The sequence below is a fragment of the Gavia stellata genome, chromosome 10, assembly GCF_030936135.1.
Source record: "Gavia stellata isolate bGavSte3 chromosome 10, bGavSte3.hap2, whole genome shotgun sequence".
NCBI lineage: Eukaryota > Metazoa > Chordata > Aves > Gaviiformes > Gaviidae > Gavia > Gavia stellata.
Genome location: NC_082603.1, coordinates 30,725,249 through 30,738,047, shown reverse-complemented (window position 1 = coordinate 30,738,047; position 12,799 = coordinate 30,725,249). Strand labels below are relative to the sequence as shown.

At 42.1% G+C, this 12,799-nt stretch overlaps 1 protein-coding gene across 1 annotated transcript; it reads left to right on the top strand.

The window, feature by feature from the left end:
• The first annotated feature begins 72 nt into the window (after positions 1-72).
• DHCR24 (24-dehydrocholesterol reductase) lies at positions 73-8,976 on the top strand. The gene is made up of 9 exons (XM_059822001.1): positions 73-303; positions 1,853-2,008; positions 2,443-2,548; positions 2,857-2,975; positions 3,066-3,329; positions 4,131-4,274; positions 5,247-5,444; positions 6,194-6,372; positions 8,695-8,976. Exons 1-9 carry the CDS (start codon positions 73-75, stop codon positions 8,846-8,848), a joined length of 1,551 nt encoding a protein of 516 aa, XP_059677984.1. The 3' UTR covers positions 8,849-8,976.
• The last annotated feature ends 3,823 nt before the right edge of the window (positions 8,977-12,799 follow it).

The window sequence follows — 12,799 nt, the reverse complement described above, 5'->3', positions numbered from 1 at the left end:
CGGGCGGCGAGCGCGCGAGCGGCGGCCGTGCGAGCGGCGGCCGTGAGGGAGCGCGTGCGGGCGGCGGTCGCCATGTCGCCGGTGTGGTCGCTGGGCGCTGGGCTGCTGCTGCTGCTGCTGTGGGTGCGGCACCGGGGGCTGGAGGCCGTGCTGGTGCACCACCGCTGGGTCTTCGTCTGCCTCTTCCTCCTGCCGCTCTCCATCCTCTTCGACGTCTACTACCAGCTGCGCGCCTGGGCCGTCTGGCGCCTCCACAGCGCCCCGCGGCAGCACGCACAGCGCGTCCGCCACATCCAGGCGCAGGTGAGGCCCGGCCGGACCCCCCCGCACCCCGGCCCCGGCCCGGGGGGCGGCTCTGGCCCCCGTCCCGCTCCTCGCCAGCCCGCGCCCCCGCGGCGGTGCACACCGGTGCTGCCCGGGGCCTGGGGCCAGGCGCTCCCCCCCCCCGCCCCGCCCCGGTTCTTCCGGAGCCGCGGCAAAACTCAGCCTTGAATCCGGTTGCGGCAGCCGGGGAGGGAAATAGCAAACGAATAACGGCCAGCGGGTGTTTCTGCCCCTGTGGGGTTTTTTTCCCCCGTCTGAGACTCCTCTCGAAATGGCCTCGAGTTGCGCCAGGGGAGGTTCAGGCGGGATATTAGGAAAAATTCCTTTCCTGAGAGAGTGGTGAAGCACTGGAAGAGGCTGCCCAGGGAGGTGGTGGAGTCACCATCCCTGGAGGTGTTCAAAAAGCACGTAGACATGGCACTGTGGGACATGGTTTAGTGGGCATGGTGGGGTTGGGGTGACGGTTGGACTTGATGATCTTACAGGTCTTTTCCAACCTTAGTGATTCTGTGACTCTGTGAAGTTGTGGCGTCAACAGCTGGCGAGTCCAGATGCGGCTGTCTGGCTGCTGTCATTGTAACAGCCTTAGAGGTGCGCTGTGAGTCTCTCAGTACACACACTGGCGTGGTTTAGGCACGTACGTGTGCGCGTGTGTAACATGAAAATGCTGGTCTTGGAATGGTTGGCTTAATGCCGTGTTTTAATGACACTTACATCTTGCTTCTTGGCATTGTTAGTTGCAAGAGATGATCGAAGGGGAGCCAAAACTTTTCTTCCACCCAGAAATGCAGATGTCTAATGTTTCTGTGTTCTCTAGTATGTATGGTGATTATGTCACGTCTACTTCCTTGACTCTCACGTTCATTGCAGATACACGCAGATATTAATGTGCACAGAGTTATTCTTTGAGGGTTTGGGGTTGGGGTTTTTATCACCAGCTGTAGTAGCAGTTGAGCTTTGAAGAAAATGCTACAATTGATGTTTGTTCTCCAAATGTTAACCACTGGGGCTTTGCAAAATTCGTGGATCATGTGTATGGCTTACACATTTTCCATCTCAGCTTTTCTCTCTTTGCCCGTTCGTTTTCAGGCTCAGACCATTTTTTGGTGTGTTTAGGAGGAGGCATTGTTTCATTAACCTTCATGGAACTGACATTATTTAGGACAGTGACAATACCTCCCTTTGAGTATAGGTTTTCCTGTGGATTTTTAAAACTTTAATTCTAGTTGTCTGAATCCCACCTCCAAAAAAACCTAAAAGCTAGCGGGTATTAGAAAGGCTTCTTCTGCATAACTAGGTCCCTTTGGTGGTATTTTATTTAGAAGTTCAGAGGTCTGTAGAGAGACTTCCAAAGCGTCGCTACTCAATGTAGAGACATCCAGGCTGCGTTACTTGCAGGTAACATGTGTGTAGAGGAATAATAATATTTCTGAACGCTTTGTCACAGCAAGGGAAAAGTGTTTCTGGTATATGTTATTGACAACATGTGTATGCCTTACAGCGTCAATTCCGTTGTTACCTCTTGCAGGTTCGGGAATGGAAAAATGAAGGCAGCAAAAGATACATGTGCACTGGCCGGCCCGGCTGGTTGACTGTATCACTTCGTGTTGGAAAGTATAAGAAGATTCACAAGAACATCATGATCAACTTAATGGATGTTCTGGAAGTGGACAGTGAAAGACAGGTAACAAATTCATCACAAAGCTTTCATAGTAATAAAGTTTACAGTTTTTTTACTGTATTTGTAGCTGAAGAATAGATTAGGTTCTATAAAGAACAAAGGATTTTTGTAGCAGTAGACCCACCAAATTTCAGGTTTTACAGTGTGTGCTTGGATCATTCTATCCAAAAAACAGCATATGGAATTGCTTAATTTTATCTGCTGAAGTCTAAAAGACCAGATTGATTTATGGTTTTGGGGACTGAGCAACAAGATGTTGAGGCAGAGGAGGAATCACTAAACAGTTTCAACTATTTTTAGTAGTGCTCCTAGGAAAGTAAGTCTCTGAATTCTGATAACAGATGGAAGTACAATCCAGTTAGCCATATTTTGTCATCATTAATGCTGAACACTTAATTTATGTTTGGTGGGGGGAATTGGGTTTTTTTGCTTTGTAGGTTGTTCGTGTGGAACCTTTGGTGACCATGGGCCAGTTGACTGCACACCTGAATCCCATGGGCTGGACTATTCCTGTGGTACCAGAGCTTGATGATCTTACAGTAGGTAAGGCTCGTTGCGATGACAAGAGACTCACTGATTTTGCTGCATTTTCATTAGGTTCTTATGCAGTAGCATGTTGCATTATTTTAAAGGTTCCTGAAGTATTCTGTTGAACCTTATGTTCTGTTGTGGTCTTTATGTGGTCTTTTATATATATATATAAAAAAATATAAGCACTTCTTTTTTTCTTTTTTGTTTTTTCTGTAGTCTTAAAAGCCATGCCCAGAGCTTAAAAGTGGGATATTGTTCTCGTAAACCACCTTCATTTTGGAGTGTGTTTCATTTAATTTGTTATGTGCTTTCTTGATAAGGTGGCCTGATCATGGGAACTGGCATTGAGTCTTCATCCCATATCTATGGACTTTTTCAACATACCTGCGTGGCCTATGAACTTGTTCTTGCTGATGGAAGCCTTGTGAGATGTTCACCAGTAAGCCAAAATGTTATTTTGCTATCATTTACAATGTCATTGACAGTTATCGGTATGGATGTATGATTTAGTATGACATACTTTTTGCAGACTGAAAATTCAGACCTATTTTATGCAGTGCCTTGGTCTTGTGGTACTCTGGGTTTCCTGGTTGCAGCAGAGATAAAAATGATTCCTGCCAAGAAATATGTCAAAATACATTATGAGCCTGTGAGAGGACTGCAGAAGATTTGTGAAAAGTTTACTGAAGAATCTAAGAAAAAGGAGAATAGTTTTGTGGAAGGACTTGTGTATTCTTTGGAAGAAGCAGTCATCATGACAGGAGTCTTGACTGATGAAGCGGAACAAAGCAAGGTAACTAAAGGGAAGTTACTCACAAAGAAAAAAAAATACCCCCAGAGTTTAACTGAAGCTGTACTATATGCCAATATAAAACCAGAATCATTATAAGATTGGAACAATCTCTTAACATGGGATTAAAAGTTAGATCTGTCCAGAATATTTTAAATTACAGCTCTTTGTTACTACAACAGAGTCTGTACTTTAAATCTCTTCAACTGATAAGAAATGACCCACTGATTACATTATTCTAGCAAATAATTTAAGTCTACAGCCTTTTCATTGCAGTACCTAAGGAGGAAGAGAAGTATCTGTTCTCATTTAAAGAGCAATGCTGTTTTAAACTGCTGTTATCCAGAGTAACTCTTTTCCCAACAAGCTTTTAATACAGTTAATATTGGTAAAACACATCAGGGGCATTTACACAAGGGACATGCTAACTGTTCATTGCATCCCTCAACCTGCATGTTTCTCCTCTGCCATAATGAGAATTTGGATTAATGATGGCTTGAGAGATCGGTATTTTAGGAATCCAGTTCTGTCACATTCATGGTCTCTTAATTAACTTGTAACAGGCAAGCCTTAGCAAGCCTTATTTAAATTAAACCTTAATGGCAAGAAAGGTAAGAAGGAGCCATGCATGTGGAGAAATGAAGGCTCCTTAGATCTCTTTTGACAGTCTCATTCAAACTGTCACAGAGGGTATAACACGGATTCTTCAAGGTGAAGGAATTTGGGGACATACTTAATGTTGTCTAGTAAGGTGTAACTGTTAGGTGTGTTGGTGTTTGCTAATGAATGCATGTTTTCTTGTAGATAAACAGAATTGGCAACTACTACAAGCCGTGGTTCTTTAAGCATGTGGAGAAGTATTTGAAAGCTGGCAGGACTGGAACAGAATACATTCCCTCAAGACATTATTATCATAGACATACACGCAGCATCTTCTGGGAGCTCCAAGTAAGATTGGTTCCAAAACTAAAATAACATTTACAGGAAGGTACTCTGCTCTTTCCCAGTGTAGGTACAATTTTCCTTCTTCCCCTTGGCAACACTTCTGTCTTTCATGGCAGAAAAAAACAGTGAAGTTTATGGCAAGTTTGAAAGTCCTGCATTTGGGCAAAACAAATCCAAAGGCACTTCTTATATATATAACTTATTTCTAATATATCATAACCTCCTAATTTCTATTTTAGTGCTATTCTGAATTTAGACCGTAAGTACATATTTCAGTGTTAAGCCTTTATAGCTACTAAGTGATTTCCAAAGGCAGACAGTGGAAAAAACCACAAATGTGAAATTATGGCTGAAAACTTGCTCTGCTTAAACTCAGAATACTGATTATACAGTAAGGTCATTACTTTGAATTTCGTAAGTGTATTTGTTGTGATGTGCACTTACACAAAACTTTATTTGGTGTTCTGAAAGATTCCCATTGCTACATTTTGAATCTCTGGAGTGAGATACTGGATCGTTTCAGCTCCTGGAGAAGTTAAACAGGAGTTGGCTGTGCCAGAAGTACTTAAAATTTTACAGCTTTAAAGTTGGTTTAAGACTTGATCTTGTATGTGTTTATTCTTGCAAAAGTTCTGTAAGTTTAGCTTCTTAAACGCTCCTTCCTTAGCTGTTTTAAGGTAATAGCCTACTGTTCTCTGAACTTCATGCTCTGAAAGTATTTGGGGCTGAGTATGTTGTGATTCACATGGCTGAAAATCAATCGTTGTAACTAGAGGAGGCTTAGGGCAGGGCTGTGTTGCTAAGGTCAGTCCAGGCCTCTCGTACATGTTCATATTTGTATTATGGTTTAACAAAAGTATCAGCAGTTAAATTTATTGAAAATCTCGCTTAATATTGCTCTGAGGATTCTGAAGTATTGTCTTTTGGTTCACTTACACATTCTTAAGTCAAACTTTTTTTCTTTCCTCTTTAAAGGATATCATTCCTTTTGGCAATAACCCAGTTTTCCGTTACCTGTTTGGCTGGATGGTTCCTCCAAAAATCTCTTTGTTAAAACTCACCCAAGGAGAAGCTATTCGAAAGCTGTACGAGCAACACCATGTTGTACAGGACATGTTGGTGCCAATGAAGAGCCTTGAAAAATCTATCCAAACCTTCCATGTTGACCTTAACGTAAGAACACGTGGTTTTAAAATGCAGCAAATCTTGGACTGTGTGTAATAAGAACTGTGACTGTTGATCTTAAGATATAATAATCTGCTTGTGTAAAAGGTCATTATTGTGTCCTGGGGACTACTGTGCTTTGCAAGTCTGTGATGCAAGGCTGCAGAAGAAATGAACACAGCTTTCTGAAAAAAAGAATTAAAAAAAGTGAGATTCAAACTTTAGTAGAAAGCCAACACTTCTAAAAGATTTTATCACTTGGACTGATTTTTCTTTCACCTAAAATGACTGGCAGTCTCACTAAACTTCAACTGTGGGAATTAATTTCCCTTTCTTGCTTTCATTTCTGAATTTATTTTAGTTAGTGTAAGAAGTACAAACTTGGCAATTTCAATTTTGGACTGACCTGGGAAAGAAAACTCTTCGTTCTCTGTTTACTCAGAATGTGTATTCAGTTGTTGCTTTGGGATCAGGGATGGTGGTTTTTTTTTTTTTTCATTTCAAATATTTAAGGGGGAGGAGATGTAACTCTAGGAGGACACAGCACATATTTTGAGCATCTCATCTATTTGTGTTATGGTCATTAGAAAGTGCAGCTGAGAACGACAGCAAGACAATTGGAAAGGAAGAGCTGTATAAGTTTCGATCCCAAATTGGGAAGAAGTACTCTTAACTCTTCCTTTTGTCACCTTTATTAAGAGATAGCTTAAAGGATTGTTTTGTTAAAAGTAAGTAATAAACTTTTCTTACCTCTGCAGGTGTACCCTCTTTGGTTATGTCCTTTCATATTGCCCAATAATCCTGGTATGGTCCACCCAAAAGGGGATGAAGCAGAACTCTACGTGGATATAGGAGCATATGGAGAGCCCAAAAGGAAACAATTTGAAGCCAGGGCTTCAATGAGGCAAATGGAAAAGTTTGTAAGAAGTGTGCATGGGTAAGGATCCCACTCCTTAGAATAGTAATAATGTCGTATAATTTACACCCATGTGGTTTAATCACAGTTACTTAATCCCACAGCACTTTAATATTGCAATAATTTAACAACCGTAATAATTGAAAACTAATTTTAATTACTAATTTTGATGTTATGATTTCACTTTCATTATTTGATGGCAAAACCAACCAAAAAAACAAGCGCACTGGCTGAAGTTCTTGCAGTGTATTTGGGAGCTGGGTAGCTTCAGGTCACATGTGCATCCTTTCAGCTCCAGGCTGCTCTGGGAGTAGAGTCTCTGCTGCAACAAAATACATCCATGCACCCAGGTGCAGAAAGACCTCAGCAGGTCTGTACTGACTGTGCGGAAACCAGTTGCTGTCCGGAAGCGGCGTTAGTATGGGTCGGTGGCCGCTCTCAGCAAGGCTGGCTAGCCCAGCCCTCGGAAAGGCAGCCACTGAGCTTGCACGCTGAGGCTGACTTGTTGCAGGCCGGTTCAGAGCAGGGGCAGAGCAAGTGCTGTGTTGGCCACAGATGGCCGCAGTCCCTCCAGGAATCCCACAGGCTGTTGAAGTTTGGACAGCTTCCCTGCCTGCCCTTGGGACTGTTCTGCTCCCTGCGGTCCTTGCAGCGTCATGCTGCAGCTCTGCCCCGTCCTTGCGCTGGTGTGTCCTTGCGCAGGGATGTCAGCCTTGACTCTTCCCTGCAGTCCCTGTGCGGTGGCGGGAGTCTTCTCTCTCTCACAACTTGTGCTTCCATAGCTTCCTTTTCCCTGCCCCAATTTTTATTACATAGGACCACAGTAGGCATGAGGTATGTGCCCACCATCTGTCACAGACTCATGCCAGCCTGATTTGCTGTAGTAGTGTCAGTGGAGAAGCAGTTACTGGCTTGTTTCTCAGGAACAAAAAACAACCACACAGTATTTTTACACCATCAGTATAATTTGTCCACATTTCTATTTTGACCTACTTCTCAGTCTAACACTGATTATGTCCCATGTGGCTGAGTAACAATGGTGAGTCTGCTTCGAGAGGATTTGGAGAGTGGAAACAACTTTTAGCTGCAATAAGTGCTCTGCAAGAGAGCAAAGCAACCGAAAGTTAATTTTAATCTTTTTTAATTAACTTGAAATTAAGCTTTTAATTTAAAGCTCTTTGCTAACAAAGTTTTGTCTTTTCTCTACCTGTCACTGGGAAATGGACAATGGGTAAATGCTTAATCTTACAGTTTCATAATCACATACAACAATAGAGCTTTTACATAACCGTTTGTGTTTTACTGCTGTACTCTGACGCTAGCTACATTTTAGAGGGCACAGTATGAAAGTAAGGAAGAGTCCACAGCTAAATAAGGATTTCGTTTCTTTTTTTAAATGGACCTTTGTCACACTGTGCTTCATTTACACTATAAATTTACCTTCTTGGCCTGGTCTGATTTGGCAAGCTTTTGCTTTCCCAGTTACAGTCTGCATGTCCAGTTCAAAGAAACTGTAAAAAGTCAAAGAACATATTGCTACATCTGCCCTGAATGCATTTTGTAATGCAGGCTAATACAAGACACCATGACTGTACCTCCATGGGTCATAAGAAAGCATGAAGAAAAAATACTTCCTTTTTTTTGAAGCTGGAGTTAAAAGGTTTTGAATGGAAGAAAAAGGAAAGTAGGCTTTGAAAAGCAGTTAGGAAAGTATTTGTCAGGGACAATTTAGGTTATGTGTAGTTTTCGATGCAAGGGGCCAGACTCTTGATTTGGTGGAACTTTTGAAGTTCTCTCTAGACTTATTTCTGTGAACACAAGTTGTTAGAATACAAGTTGTGAGAAGATTCGGCTGCACATGGTTAGGATGTCTAAACATGAACCACTGTTTTATACATGTTTTTTAGTCCTTCTCCTTTTCGCTTTGTAGTAGCAAAACCAATGAAAGTATCAATACGTTGATGGCTAAAGTAGTGTTCTGAACCATATTTTAAAAGCAGCAGTTACTTTAATTTCTTTCTTTTCCCATCTTCCCCTTCACCAAAATGACTGTAGCAGTATTCTGCTGTTTTCACCATTACATGTTATTTCCTCTTGGAAAAGAGATCATGGTAATGATAAATCCACAAAATATAATTGGCTGAGTGTCCCAGTGTAATCCATGTAAGCAATTCTATTTCCCTGTTTTTAAAAAGCATTTTTGATGGGGGTTTTTTGTTGAATATTTGCTCTTCATAGCTTGTCCTGAATTTTTTTTTAATACTCTATTTCAAATCTTGTGGCGCAATTAATACTGAATCTCTGTTCTCTTTTTTTTTCCCTTTTCTTTGTTTTCCTCTCCAGTTTCCAGATGCTGTATGCTGATTGCTATATGACCCGTGAGGAGTTCTGGGATATGTTTGATGGTTCGTTGTACCACAAGCTGAGGGAGCAAATGCATTGCAAGGATGCATTTCCAGAGGTGTACGACAAAATCTGCAAAGCTGCGAGGCACTGAGCCTGGATGATCTAAGCAACCAATCAGGGAAAGAGATGAATTTACCTACAGCTAGTCAGTATATCCTTTAAAAAAAAAAAAAAGCTTTATTGCTCTCCAAATAAGCTCATTCTTGTTGATGTTTAAAGGTATGAATTCCTGCTTTATAAATTTATGTTTAGTATTTCTTCGTATGTTTTAAAATCAATTTTCCAAAGTCAAAGTGATTGTTTTTAAGAAATCTTAAGTGCTAGCCTTTGTATCTAATGTAGTGACATAGGTGGATTTGCCTATTTCCAAGCATAAGAAAAATAATTGGAAAGGAAGAAGATACTGGAGTTACACCAGCTTTATACTATAGCTATATTTAACATTACTTTTGAAAATGGTGAGGAGGGCTCAGAAATAGGTGCCAAAGCTGAATGCCTTGTTGAATTAATCATGATGTTAAAAAAACTTTGGCCTCCAGTCGGTAACCTGTAGGACAGGTTAGCAATGGTACCATAATCTTCTGGCTGTACAGCGCTGCATGATGTTGTCAGGTACTGTTCTGCTTGGGTTATACCATACTATAAGCTCAACAGAGCAGTTAAACCCCCTAACAGTGACTTCAGTTTCAAAACTGAGCACTGAGGTGTGAAGAAAATGCTTTTTACTTGTGCCTATCAGATTTGTACCGATTTTGATTACAAAGTGTAAGTGAATATATGTTTTAGGTACTTTTGAATCAGTTAACAGTGCATTGTTTTTTGCCCCAAAATATTAATGTTCTGGCTTTGTAGACTACTGAAAAAATTGCTGCTATTTCATAGAGCCAAATTTTAATTTCATTTTTTACTCATTGTGAGTCAGTTTATTTGGATTTTTCTTGATTTTGGTTTTTTTTTGGGGGGTTGGGTTTTGATTGTTGCTTAATTTTAGTGCCTTATAAACACTCGGAGGAAAACGTGGGTTATTTCAGACCGTTCTGTCGTGGCCGGTAGGAAAAGAAAGTCAAGGCTTTGTTTATACGAGGTTTGTTAGAGCAAGTGGCTGTGGATAAGAAGCACTCTTGTTGTGAATCTTGATACATACAGGCTTTGGTTCTGACTCGAGTGACATTTTTGCTTTTTGTTTTAGCTGGATTAGATCGATAGGCTTTGTAAAAGGACTGTTTCAGTCACCTGCAGAGGAAATCAACAGCAAGTACTGTTCAGTTTCCCCTTCTGCTGCTCGCTGGTGAAAACGGCACAGTCACGCACTTCATACAGTTAGGTGTGGAAGTGTGGAAATGTTTTGACCCTGTAGCAAGAAACACAGTTCCAAACCAAGCCTGTGTCTTGTCCAAGCAGTACTTAAAATCATTACTTGAAACCTCACCGAGCTTGAGAGAGAAGAAAGTAATTTTCTTGAGGCTTGCGTAGGGCATAACGTGAAGAACTTCTTAAAGTTACCAGTGGGAGGCATTGTAATTTTTATATGAGTGCTAAACCAATGATTTTATTTATTGATAGATGGATGTTTATGGTCCAGATGAAACCAATGATAAAGCAGTAACAAGAATAAGCTTGGCCTGTTACTCAGTGATGCATGCTGGGCAAATTGTGTGCAAATAAGGTACCCCTTAAAATCTCAGGCAGGGGACTGACAGCAGGGACAGCCTGCCGAGGGGAGACGCAGCCAATGCAGAGCACCTGCTGTGCTGCCTAAGCCACAGAGCCGGGCAGGAGGTGGAGCTGTGTCAGTGATCCAGGAGTGTCTGCTACACTGTTCCAGGCTTCGGGGTACGCAAACACTGACTCTCGGGGTGTAACCTGCCCTCCTGCTCCTGTGAGGGAAGTGGCACAACAGCCTTTTCCTTGTCCCTGGGGCAAAGCTACCATTTAGCCCAGTGCTTGTAAGATAATCTGCACAGAGCAAGAATGGGTTTGGTTAGCTTTTAAAGGGCGATGTTAAAACAGCTAGAGGATGTGCAAATACTTTTACTTAGGCTGTGTTTCTCTTACTTCTATACTGATGATATTTAGGTATGCACTATATTTGTTTTTTTCACTCCTTAATTTATTGGCAAACTTTGTATGACGTGATTGGGTACTGTAACTGTATCAGTCATGCACATGCATAATTGCTGTTGCTCTTAATTTTTGTTTGTACGGGCTGTTTAAAATAAAGATCTAGCCAGTGTACTGTTCAAAGTAGTGTCTTTTTATGAATGGTTACTTACTTCTCAACAGCTGTGTTTATCATTTCTCGTGCTTATTGTATTGTTACAAGTGGTCAGCAATTACTGAGAAAAGCTGCTGTCTGAGTAATAGACCAGAGGCATTGGGAGGCTGTTGGGAGATGAGGAGCCTCCTGCTGCAAACAGCTTTGAAGGAATGTCTTTGAAGTCTGTGAGCCCACACTTATCTCTGCCCCAAGACACACCTGTACAAAACAAACACCTTGCAGCTGAGCCTTAACCCTTCAGTTATGCCCCACTAACTCCACATAGCCTCATGATGCCAATTATCCTGATTTTTTCCCCCCTCTCACCTCATTCTTTCCCTGTGATGTTTTGTCCAAGGAGAACAAAACCCCATTTTGGATTTAGGTGCTACAGCCGTTGATGTTGATAGCTACTTCATTCTTCTCACTTCACATTAACAAATCTAATCCCTGGTTTGAATGCTCAGCCACAGAAGCAAGGATGAAGATTCAGTGCCCTCTTCAGCCTGAGGAGCTGCACATCCACATCTTCCGTTTCCTTGAAAAATGCCTTCACAACAGCTCTGTAGGCTTAGTCGGAGATGTTGCTGCCCCTCCCTTGGTCACAGCTAGTGCATCCTCTTCCAGTGCTCTCTTTCCAGAGAGAACCTCCCGGCTTTCTCCTGAAATCCAGGCTGCCAAATGCCTCAGCCCCACTGAAACCGCAGTTCAGGTGCCAAAGCCTTGTGTCCCTTTAATCACATTCTGCATTGGCCCTGACTTAACGCTGCATTTCACAATCCTCTCTTGTTACCCCAGCAGTGCTCCTACATCACCACTCAGGCATTTCCCTTCAGAGACCTCATTCCTCCTTTGCTCATCTCTCTAGAATGATAATCAGGATTTCCTTAAATCACTGCAGTTTTACCTGGGTTCAATTATCTCCCCCACCAAAGGATAATTGCAGATTAATTAGCATACTTAATCAGCCACAACTAACATGTAATTACACCTAGATTTAATTATTCCAGTCTGGTCTAAACACTAGTACAAGACTTCATAAAGGTTAACTCTAAGTGAACCAGTGTACTCCCAGTACACTTTTATGGCCATCCTTTGTTACCACTGACACAGCTCCCTCTTCATTTCACTTTCTCCGTTGCCTCCAGCTTTTAATATCCTACAAAATTTGGAACGATGACACCAAATCCCCCCTAATTCCCTCCAGCTGCTTATAAATATTTGCATTGTTAATTGAAGTGAAGCTGTGTGTTACAGCCTGCGGTGAAGATCCTTGCACACAGCTACTTTAAAGAGGGCACAGGACAGGTACGTAGGCAGTTGCTGAAGGTCTGACTACTCTAACTGCTCTGCTGTAGTAGTGCTTTCTCAGGCCCAGCTCTCTGCTGAGTTGTACCGGTGGACCTGGGGCCCTTCAGCTGTGGTAACGCCACTATGCCTGTAACAGGTACATGCAACTTCTTTTCAGTAGCGTTGTTTGAAAGGAAATGTTTAACACTGAATGAGCCCTGCGTGCCAGCAGACCTTCCTTCGGAGGACATGCGGTGTCTGGCATCCTCTTCTCAAGTCTGTCATTTTTTATAAAGGGCAAGGTGGAAATAACTAATTACTCGACAGAAAAGTTAGACTGCTGATTGTCTAAGAGTGTTTTATTACCACACAACAGGACTTCAGTTGTTTATTATCTCTTGACTTGCGTGCTAGCACGCTGTATTTTCATTTACCCCATCTCATCCGCTGGCGCGCCTGCCATTTGCTCGCTGGTTTGGGCTTCCCAGCACCATC